This window comes from Cryptomeria japonica, chromosome 11, assembly GCF_030272615.1.
Source record: "Cryptomeria japonica chromosome 11, Sugi_1.0, whole genome shotgun sequence".
NCBI lineage: Eukaryota > Viridiplantae > Streptophyta > Pinopsida > Cupressales > Cupressaceae > Cryptomeria > Cryptomeria japonica.
In genome coordinates, this window is record NC_081415.1 from 196,532,305 (window position 1) to 196,551,807 (window position 19,503).

Sequence of the window (19,503 nt, forward strand, 5' to 3'; positions counted from 1 at the left end):
CTTGAGAAAAAGGTGGGAGGATCCTAAACTAACTTGAGAAATTCTCTCAACCACCAAGACTTATTCAATACCTAACTATAACTTATTCCAACTACAGTCCTAATTGAACTCAACTTGTAGTTGCTTTACATGTAATTACAAAAGTGTAAGTCATGAGTTAACTTGCAATTACAAAGTTATTTTTTTACATGTAACTTGTCGAAACAAAAATACAAATGCATAACTAAAACTATTCCACGTGTCTAAAGACACGACTTTAATTGCATCATCCTTTGTTTGTGATGATATTCATGTCGCTTCAGGATGCTAGAACTTGAAGTATTCTGGATTGGTAAAGACATCTTGAACCGGAACGAGAACTTGCATCCTTATCTTCTTGCTTGGGGTAGTACTAACTTTTCAAGAGGGAAAGGGCTACCTTCCTCTCTTCATGTCATAACCATCTTTGTCTTGAAAGCATTATATGCTCTCAACCATGAATTGTTGTTGTATCTCTTCTTTGTATCATCCTCCAACCTTGAAATCTTCTTGCAAAATAAGGCCCATGCCTTAATTCATTGATTTGGTAAGTCGTGTGTACAAACTAGACTGACAAGGGAAGGGATAAACTGATGCAAAAATGGGCTCACAAGTGAATTTTGGGTTTTAGAAGTTGCATTACATGTGTGGGAAAAACAAGAGCATTCACTTGCAATTGTGGAGAACAAACATGCAACTTCATATGTGTAATGGGTAAACACAAGTTTGCACTTGTAATTGGACCTTTAAAACTCATTTTCAAGTGTTTTTTGAGTGCATTTTGGACCAATTTCGGATTCTGGATTGTTGACTGCAGGTAGACTCTAAATGGGAAAAATGAATGAAGGTATGAAATGAGTGAATGAAATGGTGGGAATAGGGATCTTGATATGTGGGAAATGATGGGAATGAAGCTTGTGAAAATGGAAAGATTTTGGGAAGATCATCTTTATGAAAATGGGAAGAACTTTCAACATATAATCCGGTTTTAAAAACCTGATTTTGAAAGAATGGTTATTTTTCAACTTAGAAACTTAGAATTTCACCAAAAGATGATTAAAATATTCCAGCCAAAGGGAAGATCAATTATTTTCATCCTACTTGTAATGGAGATTTAAAATCCTGAATGCAAGTAAAGAGGGAAAATGGGGAAGATCAATGCAATGTAAAAATTGCTTTGCCAAGGGGGAAAATCTCTCTCACAAAACCGATTTTAGGAAAGAGAAAAACAAAACTAACAACTATCATGAAGAGAAAGAATCTCTCATAGACAAAAGAAGGAGATTCAAACCCTAGCCACATTTTTAAGAAAACACATATGCATCAAAAACGTCTATCAAAATGGTATGAGAATTGGTCAAATCTTCATCCAAACCTCACGCCTAGGTATAACAAGCAAAAACGACTAAGGAGGAAGAGGATTCGTGGCACATTTCAAAGGCAAATCATGGTATTTTCAAACACGTTTTTTTTGTTAACACGCCATAAAAACAACGATAATGTCTTCCAAATGGCATGGAGGGAGTTTCAAAATACATGAAAATAGGCATGAAATCAAAACACCTTCCCCCTCCTTGAATTTCTCCACAAAAATCGTTGGAAATATTCAACAAAATCCTCCAATATTGTTGGTCAGGTTTTTGAGGAAGAATGACAAGTTTAAAATTGCAAAGAACACATGAAATCGGGTTTCTAAAAACCCATTTGCAAGTTTTAAAATGTCACTTTTTCATGCATAAGGCAAATTTGGGTTTGTGAGAGCAAAGAACAAGTTTAAAATACTTGTAATAGGGAAATAAAACTCTCATTACAAGTTTTAAACAACTCAATAAAAGACTAGTAAAGGGAAAATAAAATTCCCTTTACAAGTCACAAAAACAACTTAAAAATAAAACTTGTAATAGGGAAATAAAATCCCTATTACAACTTAAAGTGACTTTATAAAACTTGTCATTGAGGAGAAAAACCCCTACCATAACTTAAAATCACTTAAGAGGAACTTTTTTAAAAAATTACAAGTTTTATTTAAACTTTATAATTTAAAGTTTACTTGTAATATGCCCAAAAAGTTCCTACAATGACTTAAAAAGACAAAAAGCAACAAGGGGGAAATAAAAAGTAAGTTACAAGTTCTTTTTTTCATAAAGTGCACTTGTAATTAACTAAACATTTCCCTACAACACTAAAACAAAGGAAAAACATAAAACTTGCAACTTAAGGAAAATTTCCCACCTGCAGGGGGGGGGGAAAATCGAAATTGAAGGAAAGACATAGCAAATGAACCCAAAATGCGATGAAATTTGAAACGTGGTTTGAGGATGGACTGAGGATTAGTCCAGTCCTGGGGTAAGGAAAATTTTTGCCTTGGGAAGCGTTCCATAGAGTAAATTTTTTATGTAATAGTCCATCATTTTTTAAAACAAAAATGATGACAACAAACATGCATTTAACCTTTAAGATTAGATTCATTTTAGGACCCAAAACCAAATGTTCCTACAACTATTAAATGATAAGTAACTAGCATATACTTAATTCAAACTACATAATATCAACATCACAATTTCTATCATAAATTCAACCAAATCATTTCACTTAAACAATACCATAATAGCATTATTGTTTACATCATCTGCCTAGTAGGCATGTCCAATATAACAATTATAATTGATATAATTTGACAAGAATATAAAGAATGTTTGAATCTTCATCTAAACTGGTAAACTAACTATATCCACGAGAAGCAACTGGAGAATGAAGCAACACCAATCCATGCACAAACAAGTCCAAAATGCCTGATGGAAGAAGGCAACTACCACCCGACCATGTGGAACCCGAAGGACCACCCCCATGCTAGGAGATAGACATATGTCCCACATTCACACAAACAAGGAATACAAAGATGAACAACAACATAACAAGGGCAACTCCAAAGGATTTACGAGCAACAACACAAGGGTAGGACAATAGTGCTCACAAGGGACTTGAGTGTCATCACATAGCTCAACATGGGCTATCCCGGTATGTCTCCATATACCTCGATCCCCATCTTGGGTTATCCTAGCAGTCTCTCCCGACTCTCGACCCCCATCTAAGACTCATGTGGAACCAACATACCTTTCGTGAAGACAAGGCAGTTGATCTTGTCATTCCAGGCCTTCCCAATCTCATGTTGAGCCTAAACAAGCACTCCAACCCATGAGTGGGGCATTACCATTATCTTGATTAATGTGAAATTCTACCCAATCCTTCTTATGTTCATTAATTAAGGTTATCATTTATTAAAACATCGCTGCCAATGGGTTATCCTAGCAATCACTTAGGATCTCGACCCCCATGGAGAACCAATCTCCCTTATGACATTATGCCTACATAAACCCAAGTCAAAGAATACGATGGAAACATGAATCATCAATAAATGAACAACATTATATGATTTCATTAATTCACATAATAGGGATTTGAAACATTATTATGTCCATAAAGCATCAAATGCAACATCTTTCATCAAGTAGCACAATAGGGCTCAATCCCATAAGGAAACCAATGAGATAACACCAAAAGACTGATAAGCCACCATAGTCATCCATAACACAAACCAATACAACAATCTGATCACAATCGTATTGACAAACAAGGCCTAAAACCAAACTTGCCCTCTATAGCCCCCAAAAGACACCCATGCCAAAACAACTGAAAGGGACAAAACCCTGACACCTGTTGGTTCATATTACTATTAAAATTATTAGAAAAGGGTTTGATTAGAACAACAAGACACTAGATATAAAAATAATTAAATTTCATTTCATTAATTTTTACTCAAGACAATTACAATAATATTAATTCCTTTTTTAATTATATAACTATATATAAGAACTCAACAAAAATTTAATCCAAATAATCAACTTTCATTAACTTTAAATTAATAATATCACCCTAGTCCAAATAAGCAAGAGTAATTACTTTATCATCCAAATAAATAACAATTTGGAAAAACTACCACATAATTCATTCAAAATACTTTTGAATACATTACTGGCAAAATATTCCTAAACAAAATAATCCCTAGATTCTAATATAAGCATCCAAAACTATATTGTGTAATAAAATATTGCACAACTACAAAATCTAATTCAACCTTAGACAAAATAAAATATTTAACAATCAAGAAATAACAATATATACCTATATGAGAATAGAAAAGGACCCTAAAATCCAACTCCAAAATTCAAACTATGAAAATATAAAGAAATATTTTACACGCCTAAATCATAGCAATAAATTGGGCAAAACCCTGCTAGCTAATATTTCCCATTCCAAAAGACTAATAATTTAATACTGTAAATAATACCCAATTGAAACATTGCAATATATCTATATATGCACATATTCTTGGGGCAAGACCCTAATATCAAAACATTATAATTAGATTTACTTATACACATGTACTCTAAAATCTAATTCTCGAACCACAAACCAAAAATATAATAAAATATATAGAACATCATAGTCATAGGAACCCAAATATTGGAAGCAAAATATTCAAAACATGACAATATGGAAAGATTACACACATAGAGAATACAAACCTAATTTCCTAAACGACCACCCAAACATTACAATTTAATTAATATCCATGGCCACAAAACCCTAAAATTCAATACTTGAAACACACATTACAATATGACAAAACTATAAGTGCAACACAATATCTTTTGGCTGAATACAATATGCAATGGTTGGGTGAAATTATAAATAGCTTGTGCAAAAGGGAGGACGCTAGCAAGTTGGCAGAAGACATGGGAGGTATTGGTGAGCACCCCCACGTAGGTGGGAAGCGCCCCCCCCCCCCTCTCCTCACGTTGTGTGGGAGGAGCCCATAGTATGTGGTATCCTCCTCCATGTAGGTGGGAGAGCCCTCCCACCATGCGTGGGAAGGCCCATGCCAATGTGGTGAGCCTCCACCAACCATGGGAGATCCCACACTACAACAACACCCCCCTTTAACAATCTATGCCCTCCTAAGTCAGGCAGGTACAAAAAAAAAAAAGAGCTGGCTAGAGACTATAATCGATAGAATGCACAAGAAAGTTATATATGTATAAATATTCATGTCGATGGATAAAAACTAGGAATAATAGTTAAATAGTATTCCTATCTAGACAAGGATTGAATCTAAGTTTGATAGGAAAATCTTATATAAATAATACTAAAGTTTAAACTTGAGAGCATTCTGAAGATTGACAGAACAATCAACATAACGACTTACACACACATCAAAACCAATCAACACAAACATATTTACAGGCTTAATTTTCATACAAATATTCTTTCTATCCACAAAGATTAACATCCAAATAATATTTCTCAAGAGAACAATTTGACCAACCTGAAAATGCAAAAATCCAAAGCATGGACAAGTTGGAAATCTCTAAATCTAGATCAAAGCTCCTCTGCACTATCCTTGTTCCGATCTCCCCAAATTTCCCCAATTATTTTCTTTTAAAATTTTGAACTCCCCCCTTAGAGAGATTAAAACCTTCCTCAATTGTCCAAAACCAACCATCCATGAATGGTAAACATTTCATTAAATTAACTTGCCACTAACTATTGTTTAAGTTTTTAATTATTTTTATTATTGTATTTATTTAATAAATTTGGTTAATTACTTATATTTTATTAATTAAATTGTTAATAAGGTTATAAGGTTTATACATAACTATTTACATTTATATATTATATTATTACTTATTACAATACAAACCATAGATTAATGTTTATAGTTAAAAATTAATATAAAAGACATGGGCAAATAATCACTTACACAAAGACACACATACACAACTAGAATTATCAGATATTACCTAAATGGCATTCCGATCAGGAAACACATGACAAGGATCATGACCCTGATATAGAGAAAATGTTATAGGTTAGGTCTATAGGGCCTATATGCTATCTCCCACAACTACCATCACAATTTTTAGGCACGCTCATACTTGTGGAACCAAGTGGAGTCAATGCCTTGTACTTACAACCCTACATCACAAATGAACACATGCAAATACTATATATATATATATATATATATATATATATATATATATATATATATATATATATTACACACACATCGGTGATCGGCATGTGAAGGGAAATTGTGACATCTTATGTCTTTCCCAAGAGAGTGATAAGACATACAGTCATCCCCTCACACCATAATTAGGAACACACAAATAATGCATAAATCAAATCTCCGTACACTTCAATTATCATAATCAATCCAATCTCCTAGTCTTACTAGATTCATTAGTACATGGGCTAGTAACCATAAAATGATATGCATCATCTGATCATCACTTATTCATAATGTAACATAATCAAATTCTTTTTCAATATAAACATTAACATGGCATTAACCAACTCTAACATCATAGCAAAGTATCATAAGGACAACCATCATCCATACCTAAAAAGATTACTAGAATTAGGGTTAGCACCCGATATTACCTCACAAGTCGTAAATATAAACTATATCATGCATTATCACCAATTTCACCAATTAGCAACCTTAACATCATTAGCCCTAAAATTAAGAATCGTCAAAGCAATCATAATGAATCTACCAATGATAAAGGGAATATCAAGAGCACAAACAAACTCATAAATATCTTACACATCCAATCACCAAGGATGGATTGGGGAGAGGCACTACATATGTAATGACAATACAAAATGCACATATAAGACCTTGCTTATATAGACAAGTTTGAGAGATACAACTAAATATGATGAAGATGAGTGTCTTAATCATGTCATGTGATGAATAGGAATGAGATCACATGTCTACAAGAGAATCTAGAAATATTGCTAACTCACTAAGTAAACTTAACATTTGAACATGTGTGAAAATTTCCTAACTAGGAACTAATTATATAATGTAGCTCATTCACACTACAAAGGGGAAACCAGATAGCAAATACCCTTGTTCACACCAATACAAAACATTATTATAGAATGTCATCCACTTGTAAATATCACTTTCCAATAAAATCAAAGAGTTTTTTGGCCTATCCAAACAACATTTTCAACTTTTCTATTATTTGCCTATATTAATACTCCAAGGGAAAAGAAATCAAACAAACAATCAAGTTACTCCACAATTCATCCAACTTTTACCATGTTAAGAATAATAAACATCAAACCATATAATTAGTGTGAATGTGTCCATGTGCATCTATTTTTCATGCATACAATTTCTTATACCTATTACTCTCATTAAGATGTGAAATTGAAATTTTAATTAAATAAGTTATACATTATTTTTTGACTTTAGCTTTAGTTTTTATCCACCTAAATGCTAACACAAACATAATAGAGACCTAATTTCTAGTGCAATCATGGTAGCATTCCTAACATTTGAACATATCCTAATAGACAAAATTTTATGTTTTCTTGATGATTTATTTAATATTTTTATAAAAATGATTCATTAACTCATTTGAACCATCAACTATTCTAATTTACTCTTTACCAAGTCAAAAGATTATTCTTCTTCCCAGAAATACATTCCTTTAAATAATGGTCTCAGGCAGTGGTTAAGATAGACCCACCTCCACACCATGGGCCTTAGGGTCCACACAAAGGCTTGCAACCTTTATATGTTTTGTTTATAATAGATAACTCTCCTCAATTGTGCTATTAGATGTTATTCAAAGATAAACAAAAAAAACCAAATTCATTAAAAAGAATCCCACCCATATAATGTATTTGAAACGTGATGCAACATTTTGGGTGGATTTCTAAGTTCCATGCTTAGAGGTAACATACAAATGTCCACACCCAACACATGTGGCATACTATAAGGTTGCTTGAATATGTTTTGACAAGTGAAATATACATAAAAAGTAGCCTCTTCCTAATTTTTTCATGGATTCAATACCTCCACCTGGTTTCTTAATTATTTTTTTCCTAGTTTTAAAAGTCTTGCAAAGAGGGATTTCTCGAAGGAAAAATAAAATTATAGTACATATTTTATATTTAGAAATAATGTCAATGATATCATTTAGAAGTTAAAATTCAAGTGTTTTACCTCATCCAATGCTCCCTTCATGAGAGCATTCATTGAAGGATGAGCCTTACTTTGCATTGATGATATAGAATTTAGGCTCATTATCATTATTCTTCTTGACTAGGCTATTTTCTCCCTTAATACAAGTTGATTCATGAGTATGAAAAAGATGTGACAATGTAGTTTTGAATCAAGGGATCAATGGACGTGTAAATTTTATTGGTGAAACAACCACACCATTCAATTATGATGAGTATTATTCAAAATCATTGAACCGATTTTCTAATGGAGCTCATAAAGACAACACTTTTTAAAATCTTAACACTTAAGTTAGAATGGGAGTTTATTATTCTTCTTGTTGGGTTCCCTCCAAGGCTTCATACCTAAAGGTTGAAAAAATCCTTAGAGATTTTCTTTGGACCTCTAGGGATGGACATCATGGCTTTCATCAAGTGACATGGGAATTTTGTTGCTTATCGAGGGAGATTAGAGGACTTGGTTTGATATCTATTTGTTGGAAAGGAACAACTTATTATCCTAAGTAGATAATTAGGGCACTCAATAACAATGAGGCTTGAAATATTATTATTCACCATTGTAGTAGTATTGGAATTCCTCATGGATACTCACCCCAGAAGCACTTGGATATTGACATTGTTCTCACAAAAAAGAAACAAGTTCATATTCAAGGCACTTTTGTCATCAAAAGTATTTTGAAAGCATGGGAAGCCCTCATACGTTGGCTTTGTTGGGTCCAAGATGATTTTCATAATAGATTATCAATTAATTATTACTCCATTTGGTGGTTCCATGTTTTCGGTTATCAAGGAAGGTTGTTGACTCTCTTTGGACACGAGATCTGAAATTTTTCAAAAGAAGAGCTAGAACATTGCTAGATTTTATTCATGCATCCACCATGAGTCTTCTTGCTTGGTCAAATTTTGAATAGAAATATAGACTTTCAAACCAAGATTGTGAGATTTACTCGACAATTATTGAGGTTGTACAGGTCTATAGTGGTTGAACAAATTAGGTGTGCATGGTTTTAAACCTTGTGGGAAGGAGCAGGAATGATTTATAGATAATCCTATTTAAATTTATGCACCCTCAAAAGGGGTATTCTTGGCTATCTATGCACCTACATATGGTTAATCAACTTTTTATTTCCATTGGCAATTGCATTCTTCTTTTGGGATGTGGCAAAAAAGGTTATAAGGTGTTTGGACAATTGTGTTTGAGTCTAAGTTGGCTCTATTCACTTGGTGTTTGCTCTACCAAGGTCTTCCTATGGGGACTTGTCTCACCCATATGGGCATTACCATCAAATTGTCCTTTCCATGGACAAGTCTCTCAAGCACTGAGTTTTTTGGTTTTGTCCCAAGCTCAAGTAGTATGGAATTGGATCCATATATTTCTCAAGCCTTTCAAGCCTAACCATTTCTTGTGGCACATGGTTCTTTTTAGGTATTGGCCTTGCCTCCCTCACAAGTTTACCCATATATGACACACTTTCAAGTTTGAAATTTTATTTAATATTTGGAAATATAGAAATGTTGCATTATTTAATTAGAATGCTACTAATAAATGTTTTTCTTTGTATTCTAAAGCTATAATTCACTCTAATGTTTTTATGTAGATTCATGTACAAGCTAGAGAATTTTCACTTGAAGTTACTCACCCCTAGGACTAGAGCAATGCCTTGTGAATTGTTTCTTGTGTTCCTCCCAATTCCACATCTCCTAATGAGCATCAATGGGGACAAAGCAAAATTTTCTTGATGGGATAATCAAAGAGGCACAACCTCCTGAGGAGAATGCTAAAGACAATGCTCTCACTAACTAGGAGCCAACTAATGATTTTACCCTCGGTGATAGTTGGGGGAAACTTGATGATAAAGATCCTCCTATCTTTGGTATAGCCACGTGCATTTAGTTGTTTTCATGAATTCAATCTTTATGTTTTTGTAATGTTGTTTTAAGGTTTTATCCTTTTGCTAAACTTGTGGAAAGCTAAAATTCTTATTGCTCAACTTAGAACTAACTCTCACCAACTCCGTTGTGAGATCAGTTGGTGGAAAAGGCCAAAAGAGGTTTGTGAATAAAGGGTTTGCACTTTTTGCGCCTTTGAGAAAGTGGAAACTGAAAAACATTTTATCTTAGAGTGTGATACCCTCAAAGACATAAGGGATAAGTTTATTAGAGTCTTAACCACTAGCTCGTGGTATAATTTATTTTGTGAGGAGTATATTGAGAAGTTGGGAGCCCTCATCATCAACTTGCATAGGCAAAGAACTGATTTGCAAAAGTCAGTATTGATTGGACAAGCTGTCCCATAGACTATCCTTAGCCTCGTGAACTTTAAAATTATTTTCTTCTTCTTCTAATAACCCTTATAAATAAATAAATAATGTGCAAAAGAAATGTCTTTTAAGAAAAGGACTTTGAAAGAGCAATAAAATTGACTATAACTCAAATTCAAAAAGGTTTTCTCTAATTCTTCTTCATTTCTTTGTCCTTTTTCAAAACATTATATAGGTTTTCACGCCGAGAGGTACAGTTATTATATTTTATCAAATTTAAAAATAATTTTTGATTCCTGAAGAAGTCACGATCACAATCCACATCACACTCGAGAAGTCATACCGTGCTTTGACGTTTATCACAATTTGAATGATTTGAAGAATATTTCGCTTGAATTATTTTACGAATCATTTTGGGCTTTAGCGAGTGAGGTATGGGCTGACGATTTAATGCAATTGCAATTCCAAATGGGTAACGAGCGACGACAAAAAACTAAATTTACCCGCAAAGAAAACAGAAAATTTACCGGTAAACAAAATGCAAGGAGGGTGGTCTACTTTTAAACCAAATCAATTCTGGTGCATTTACAATAAACTCGACAGAATTCTCCACTATAATTTCAATTTTCTGATTTCATGGTTTTCAATTTTCTCTGAAATTCACTGCAACCTAAAAATCAAATGGCGCCGGAAGGCCTTCTGGACTGGTACTGTAAGCCTGTGGAGAATGGCAAGTGGGTGACGCTAGTGCCAAATGCTTTGGGGGCTTACACGCCCTGTGCGACTGAAACTGTGGTGGTTGCTCTGTCGCATTTGGTCCTCTGGTGCTTGATATGTTACAGAATTTGGCTGATTTGTAAAGATTTCTCCGTCAAGAGGTTTTGTTTGCAGTCAAGCTTATTTAACTATGGATTGGGGGCTCTTGCCGCCTATAACACTGCAGAGCCGCTGTACAGGGCTGTTATGGGAATATCTGTGGTTAATTTGGACGGCCAGAGTTCTCTTGCGCCTTTTGAGGTAAGCAGTTCTTTATTCACCAAGCAATTGTACCGGAAGATGATTGAGGCTATAGGTTACTCGAACTGTTCTGTATAAATATCGGAATAATGTCGTGTGGAAAGCGATTTTTTTTATTCATAGCTTTAATTCACAATTTTTTAGTCCCAGACAGAGAATTTCCAGGTCTCCAAGGAGACTGAAATGAAAATGTTGGAATAATCAACATTATAAAGAATTATTTAGAATGAATGAATGAACATCTAGAATGAATGAATTTTAATGACACGAAACCTAACAGTCTAAGGGATCAGGTAAAAATGGGAAATCTTCAATAAATATATAATTCTTCATCATCAGATAGCTTTTAATTTTCTTTATTCCAATGCTGGCAGTAGGCAAGAAGATAGGAAACGTTCATGTCAGAATTGTACTGTCGGAACTGAAAACAGTACAATTTTTTAGCAGAATGATTAAACCATAGTAGATATATCTCGAGTTTTCGGAACTTTGCATGAAACACGATTTTTTCTGAGCATCCCTAGATTTCGGATCTCAACATGAATAGCGATTTTTCCTTAAAATCGCGCTAGATATTTGTGACAAAAAACTCACGCATTTTGCTTCCTAAATCACACCAAATTTTCTGGTTTTTCATTAATAAAATTACCGCAATTTCATTCTTCTCCTCCTCCATTAGGTTTTGTTTGAGCAGGTAAATGCTAATACACGCTAAAATCAATCCCTCTTATATAGGAGGCCGTTGATGCATTTGTTCGTTAGAGGTACAGACTCAAATCTAGATATCCCGTCACCTTGACGAAGTAGGGGACTGAAGCTGATGAAACGGTCGTGATCGGAATCCCGTCCTAGATCCCCGCGATTCCGCCAAGTAGAAGTTTCCTCTGTTTACCTATCTGCCCTACCACAACGCAAGGTTATTTATCTGCGCGATTTGCATCATTTTTTAATTTATAATTTTCCATTATATATTTATAATTTTATATTTAAACTTATATTTAAATTGCAATTTTTTTAATATATACAATAAAATAAAATGTATAATATAAATTATCATATAAGTTTTTTTTAAAAAAATCGAAATATAATATCTATGTTATCCCCAGTTTGGGGACGGGGTGGGTTTCCGGGGATGGATTTTTTTTCTATTTTTGGGGATGGGGGATAGGGGATGGGGAAATGGGTTTCTTGGGATGGATTTTTTTTCTATTTTTGGGGACGGGGGATAGGGGATGGGGAAATGGGTTTCTTGGGATGGATTTTTTTTCTATTTTTGGGTACAGGGGATGGCTATATGAAAAATAGGGAAAATTTAAAATATATAGGAAAATTTCAAATATTCATATGATAACATTGATAAATCATTCAGCATATACATTATACATAACAATTGAGTTGAATTGAGAGTTCAAATGAGAGTTTAAATTCTTAAATTCATATACAGTGTAAAAATATATTATTGTGTTTTTAATTTTTAGATGGAATCTTGATTAATTTTTAAATTGTAAATTATTAATTTTGATTTTTAATACTTATAATTTATAATTTCTTATTTGAACTTTTTGATCGGTAATGTTGTGATTTTTATTTATTAAGAACGCTTTTAACTAGAGCTACGAACCAGTGGGGGTCACAATGGGGGACCCCCTCTCCGAGGGATTACATGATGAGGTATTAACACCTCCTCGATGATATGAATGCCACGCTTACATATATTTGTTATATATATCTCTCCTTATCACTCCATACGCCTTATCTCTCCAAACATCTCCTTATCACTCCATTACAATTCTCCTTATCTCTCCATTACAATTCTCCTTATCTCTCCAACACGGGCTTTGTCACTCCTTTAAAGTGGCAGAGGGGCATCACGAATCATCGACGACTTGTGGCATGAGAGGGACCGCAACACGAGGATTTTTTGTGTTGCGTGGACAACGAAAGAAGAGGCATCAACACCAACGAAGCCACGAGAGGGATTGCAGGACAAGGATTTGTGCTGCGTGGACAACGAACAAAGAGGCATCAACACCAACCGCAACGTGGGTACCAATCACCAGGGGGGACCACCGAAAGTACCGAAACAAGTGGGCTTCATTCAGCGTGCACAGTACCTGCAAGGGTTCGAACATGAAACCTCCCTATCAATAGGGAACGCAACATACCATTGCGTTGTGGGGACATCCCATTTCTTATTTGAACTTAAAATAATGTTTAAAATTTATTAAGTTAATGCCCAACATAGATCACATTGATATAATATATAATAAAATGAAATAGATTTATATTGTTATATATATATTTCTTTTAAAATTAAAATATATTAAAAAAATTATAACTTTTTATTTACATTCTACTTTATATTTATTTTTAATTAATTAACATAATTATTTAAAATTTTGATATTAAATAAATTTAAATTATAACATTTAAAATATTATTTAATAAAACATAAAACCGTTTTATTGATGAAATATTTCAATTTTTTAAACATTTAAAAGCATAAATGTATGTTTTGCTTTTCTCCCTTTAGATTTGGTCATCATGTTGATGACAAAGTTGCATTATCGTATTGCATGTCAATTGAGGGTATGAACAAAGTTAAGTGCAATTTTTCCTTTATGGTTTGCAACAAATGGATTTCTCATCTCAAATTGCATTTAGCAAAGCAGCTAGGGCATGATTATCCCCCATATGTCACCTATCAAGCAAAGTAGATTATGGAAGTCCTTTAAGAAAATAAGACAAAGAAGGCTATGGTCGATTACTTGGATGAGGTGGCATGACCAAAACAAGATTTATTGGATGAATATATTTCTATGCCTTCTTTTTTAAGTTACTGGTTCGGGTTCGGGCACCGGTTCGGGTTCGAAGAACCCGGTACACCAGTACGGCAAAATTTTGAAAACAGGTTTGGGTTCGTTTGGGTTCGTTAGTACAAAAACATGTAAATTATATATATATGCAAACTATAAGCATGAATTAAGATTAACATGTCACATAGCATCATATAAACAACAAAACCAACATAAACTTGTAATCATAGCATCATGATCATACCATAACAGCATCATATACATCAAGTTTAATATCAAAATGATAAAATATTCAAGTATCATTGTTTCAACTTTCAACAATTTAAAGTTTGATCATTAAATGGATTCTCTAATGGGGGTTTGGGGCAGTGCCCCCAACGGGGTCTGGGGGCAGTGGCCCTTGTGGGGGTCTGGGGGCAGCGCCCCCAGCGAGGTCAAGGGGCAGAGCCCCTTGCGTGGTCGAGGGGCAACGCCCCTCGTAGGGTCCCGAGGCAGCGCCCAGGATGCGCTCCCTGTCGCGGTACAAGGCGGGGTCGAGGGGCAGCGCCCCCGCCGCCAACACCAAATCACAACCTTCAAACCCACACGGAACTCCATGGCGTGCATCAATTTTCTGCTTTTTTAAGACGTCTAATTTTCTTCTTTTTTAGGTTATAACTTTCACTTTTTACAAGGCGGAATTGAAAAAAAAATTAAATTTGCATTGTTTTTTGACTTTACGGGCCGCCCAGCCGCTCGGGTTCGACTGGGTCCGCCCGGGTTCAATTGGGATCGACTGGGTTTGACCAAGGTTGAACCCACTCTGGGTTTTTCGAACCCTGGTCGAACCCAGGTCGAACCGGACCTGTACCACGGACCCGGTCAAACCCGGACCCGTACTAGGGGGGCTCAGAGGCGAACCCGGTAACTGTAATATCCCTTGGCTAATCTAACCCTGTTTTGCTTATATGAACACCAAGGAATATTGTCAAACATTTGGCATACAATGTTTGAAGCCGCTGTAGTGAATTCTTTCTTTGTCTTCTTTGGGTTTGTAGGCTGCAAATGAAGTTATGGAAAGCTTCTAACAATGCAAAGTTGTTATAGAAATGATATACTAGCTGTTTTAGACCTTTCCACACATATGTAATGACTGAAATTAACTAGTACAGCTAGTTGACATTAAGACAAACACTTGTCATGCATCCCAAAGTACACCTACAGCCATTAGGCATTTAAGCAAACAATTGGCATGAAAGTTAAATGGCTGATCAATGTTGAATGTTACCATGAATGTGGAATATGCAAATTATATCTCCATTAAACATATGCAACCTCCAAATATTTCATGATATAATCATAATAGAAAATGATGCAATGAAGTAATGATTTTCTAATACAATGACCATAGATAGAAAACCTGGTATTTCAATGGCTGCCTTGATATATTGGTTTGATTCTCCTCATATGCAAATCCATTGTCAAATATATATAGCTGTTCAACTTTTTTAAATCCCCTTCTATAGAACTCAAACTACTGTAGCGCACTGTTCACGGCACTGTAGCGCACTGTTCACGGCACTGTTCATGCGCACTGTTCACGGCACTGTAGCGCACTGTTCACGACACTGTTCATGCGCACTGTTCACGACACTGTAGCAGCAAGAACAAACTTGCAATCTGCTCTTAAAACCTTGAATAATTTGTTGATAATCTCTCCCAACAAGAATGATATAACTCCATGTGCCAAAGAAGGATGATTCACAACCAACTATAAATGTTCTTCAACAATAAACTTCAAACCCTTGTAGAAAACTTCACCAATTTGCACAAATGAAAGAACTGAAGTATTCTTTCCCACAACTGCAATAATTCAGGTGTTATTTCACACCTTCAAAATTGCAATCAATAGGAAGTTTTCGTTTCCTATGATCAAAGAAGAAAATTGCGAAAGCCCTAGGCTCCACAATAAAAATCAATCAAAATACTATTCATCAACTGGATGCCGAGAATGAACTCTTGCCTTTCCTTTTATTCTTTCCTTAAGAGAGCTCAAACACCTTCCTGGCCAATGTGGGATAAAAGATTTATTCCCACATTAAATTATTCACTTAACGCACTTTATTATATTAAAGTGACTTTATTATATTAAAGTGACTTTATTATATTAAAGTGACTTTATTATTATAAAGTTACTTTAGAACTTTATAATAATATTAAAATATTAAATAAATCACTTAAGTCACTTAAACTTTAATATCTCTTGATGTACTTGTCTGATTGCTAAGCCGTCTGATCCAGGAGTCGACTCTCCCTGTTCTCCATGTGATTGGATGCCTGTCTAAAAATAGAAACCCTGAATAGTGACTTACTATAAATAGTAAGTATGTGGAACTGAGTCTAGAAATAGCTGCAAAGGCCCAATCAAGGTCGACACTTGCAATAAGTTCTGCTCAGGTGTCTTTCTATTAATAGGAACCCTGACTCTCCCAAAATAGTAACTTACTATAAATAGTAAGTGTGCCAATCTGAGTCAAAAAAACCTGTGCAAAGGCCAAAACCTGAATCCAGCTGAAGAGTAATGTCTCTAATCACCAAATAACTGCCACACGAGGCCCTCTATCAATAATTGTTAGCCTACGAGGGTCAAATGATAGGCTAATTCTTACAAACTCTGATGCTCGCAAAATGGGGACATTACAGTAACCTAGCTTCTTTTGAATAACAAAGACGTAACATAGGTGGGGGAACATTAACAACTTTTGTTGCACCACCTACTCTTGAAGCACAAGCAGCTTTAGAGAGTAAAAGGTGGAAGAAGATTGTGCATGAGTAGGTCAAAAAGGCCATTTCTAATTTTTGGTACTATTCTAGCATGCCATTCCATTTTACAAGGTCTCCATATTAGGAATCCATGGTGGAAACTATTGCAGTTTCAGGCCATGGGTTCAAAGCACCCTCATATGAGACCTTGAGGATGAGTATGTTGATAGATGCAGTTGAGGATTTGAGCAATGATTTCGCAGATCGCCACAAGGAGTGGGCTTAGATAAGTTGCACGATAATGTTAGATTAATGGACAGATGGTAGGAACCGTATATTTATTAATTTCCTTGTTGCATTAGATCTTGGCATTGTGTTTTTGAGATTAGTGTATAGTAGTATACATTAGATAGAGTGAAATCAGCACAAGTAGTATTCACTCTTCCAATTTATTACAAATAATCTTGTTGCATGTGTTGCTGTTGGGAAATTGTTGATGGATATGCATCCTACTTTATTTTGGAGTCCATGCACAACACATTGTCTTGATTTAATCCTAGAAGACATTAGGAAAATTGAATGGATTAAATTCATAATGTAAAGGGCCAAAAACATCACAAAATTTATCTACCATCATACAAGGTTATTACATATGATGCACACCTTTGCACATAGAAAATATCTTCTTTGGCTAGGGGTCACACAATTTGCAACACAATTCCTAGCATTGCAAACTCTTTGTGGCCAAAAGATGAATTTGAAATGAATGTTTTGAATGAGTGGTCATAGTTTGACTTTGTTGAACATATAGATGGTTAGAATATGGTGAAATAATTTTTTGCAATGAGTTTTTGGACAGAAGCAGGGAAGCTTGTGAGATTTTTAGAGCCTTTAGACAAAGTGTTGCGGCTAGTTGATGAGAAAAAATACCCAATGGGCTACTTATATGAGGCCATGCATAGGGCTTGTTGGTGTTTTATTTCCAACTAATTCCCTAAAACCTCCTAAAGATTAGCCATGGCTTATACTAGAAGGCTTTTAGATCAGTTGCCAACGAATAGGAAGTAACCATAAAGTTATATCCTTCGCACCTTAGGTTCTGCAAGACCTAAGGAGGTAGCCCTATAACAAAAATGTTTTCATGCAAATTAACCAAGAAAACATATAAAATGTTCAGAGTTTGGCTTAATTGCCAACAAATAGGAAGTAACCATAAAGTTATATCCTTCACACTTCAGGTTTTGCAAGACCTAAGGGGGTAGCCCTATAACAAAAATGTTCTCATGCAAATTAACCAAGAAAACATATAAAATGTTCAGAGTTTGGCTTAATTCTTGGAGAAAATGCTTGCTGGCTTTGAGAACATATAATTTAAAGATAACTTAAAGAAAGTATGGAAACATGTGTATGATTTATCATTTTAAGCATGGTTGTGAACAATGGACACAGGTTTTTGGACCAGTGCCTTCCTAGGGCTACAGAGTCAATTTACAATATGCAAATGATATCTATGTTGCAATTTAACTTCTAACCAGTGGGTTCCAAGTATTAATGCATTACATTAATACTCCCTAATTAAGGAATTTGTCACAATTCTTCTTCTAGATTCCTAACATATAACTCAAATCTTTATACTTTGTTCAAAGCATTATAATCTTTTACTCGAAAAGAAGCACAAAACAAAGCATACACCCTAAAGAAATTTTAGAGATGAAACAAAAGATGGTTGCTCATTTTATTCCAAAAGATATTTGAGTACACATTGTGGAGACAATTGTGACAAAAACATGCATTCTCCTTTCTGTATTTAGACAAGACATTGCTATACAGACCTTATGTAATGTCCCCTTCTCAGTGATGTGCATTTAGTGGTCCATTGGCCTATTCTGGAGACCCGAAGGCTATTTGGAAAGGAGAATTAGGGTTTCCTATTTTCTAGGAAGTTTCTTTGGTGTTTTTAGGGGGTATATGTGGGAGTTTGACAGTTTGGATTCTAGATTCCTTCTAGGTTTTCAAAGAGCTTCAGGATGGTTTGACATGCATCTGCATCAGGTGACTTTTTCCTGACTTACTATTTTTAGTAAGTGCGACGGCTACTCAGAATGTGGTTAAAATCACTTTGGAAACACTTACTATTTTTAGCAGTATGCTATTTTTAGTAAGTACTATTTTTAGCAAGATGTCAGCTGGCCTATTCAGATGGCTATTTCCGGCAGGTCAGTTTGAGCAGTTGGTCTTCCAGCGTTTTTTGGTGCTATTCTTGGCAAGGATTCTGTAGCTTAGCTTAGATGACTATTTTTGGTAGTTCAGTTCAGAGCCCCAACTCAGTTCAGTTTTGGTGATTTCCAGCACTTCAGTCTCCGACTCAATTTGGCAATAATCAATATTTGAGGAGAAGGTATTTTAATATATTAATACCTTAGGCATGAGGTTTAATATTTTATTATTTTATGGATGGACTACTTAGGAAGGGAGAAAATATTAAGTTTATCCTAAGTCTATTTGGGCAAAATTTGCATATGACTTCAAGGGGGTCGTCATGG

At 34.8% G+C, this 19,503-nt stretch overlaps 1 protein-coding gene and 1 pseudogene across 2 annotated transcripts in view; one reads left to right on the top strand and one right to left on the bottom strand.

The window, feature by feature from the left end:
* The window catches only part of LOC131073070 (DNA-directed RNA polymerase subunit beta'-like), a 29,255-nt pseudogene extending 26,069 nt beyond the window's left edge, over positions 1–3,186 (bottom strand).
* Positions 3,187–10,738: 7,552 nt separating this feature from the next.
* The window catches only part of LOC131044024 (ABC transporter C family member 2), a 270,472-nt gene continuing 261,707 nt past the window's right edge, over positions 10,739–19,503 (top strand). The window contains exon 1 of one of the 2 annotated variants that reach the window (XM_057977288.2): positions 10,739–11,402. In XM_057977288.2, coding sequence (XP_057833271.2) covers positions 11,067–11,402 — 336 coding nt within the window. In that variant the 5' untranslated portion in view covers positions 10,739–11,066. The remainder of the gene's footprint in view (positions 11,403–19,503) is intronic. The other variant, XM_057977287.2, reaches the window with a different exon arrangement.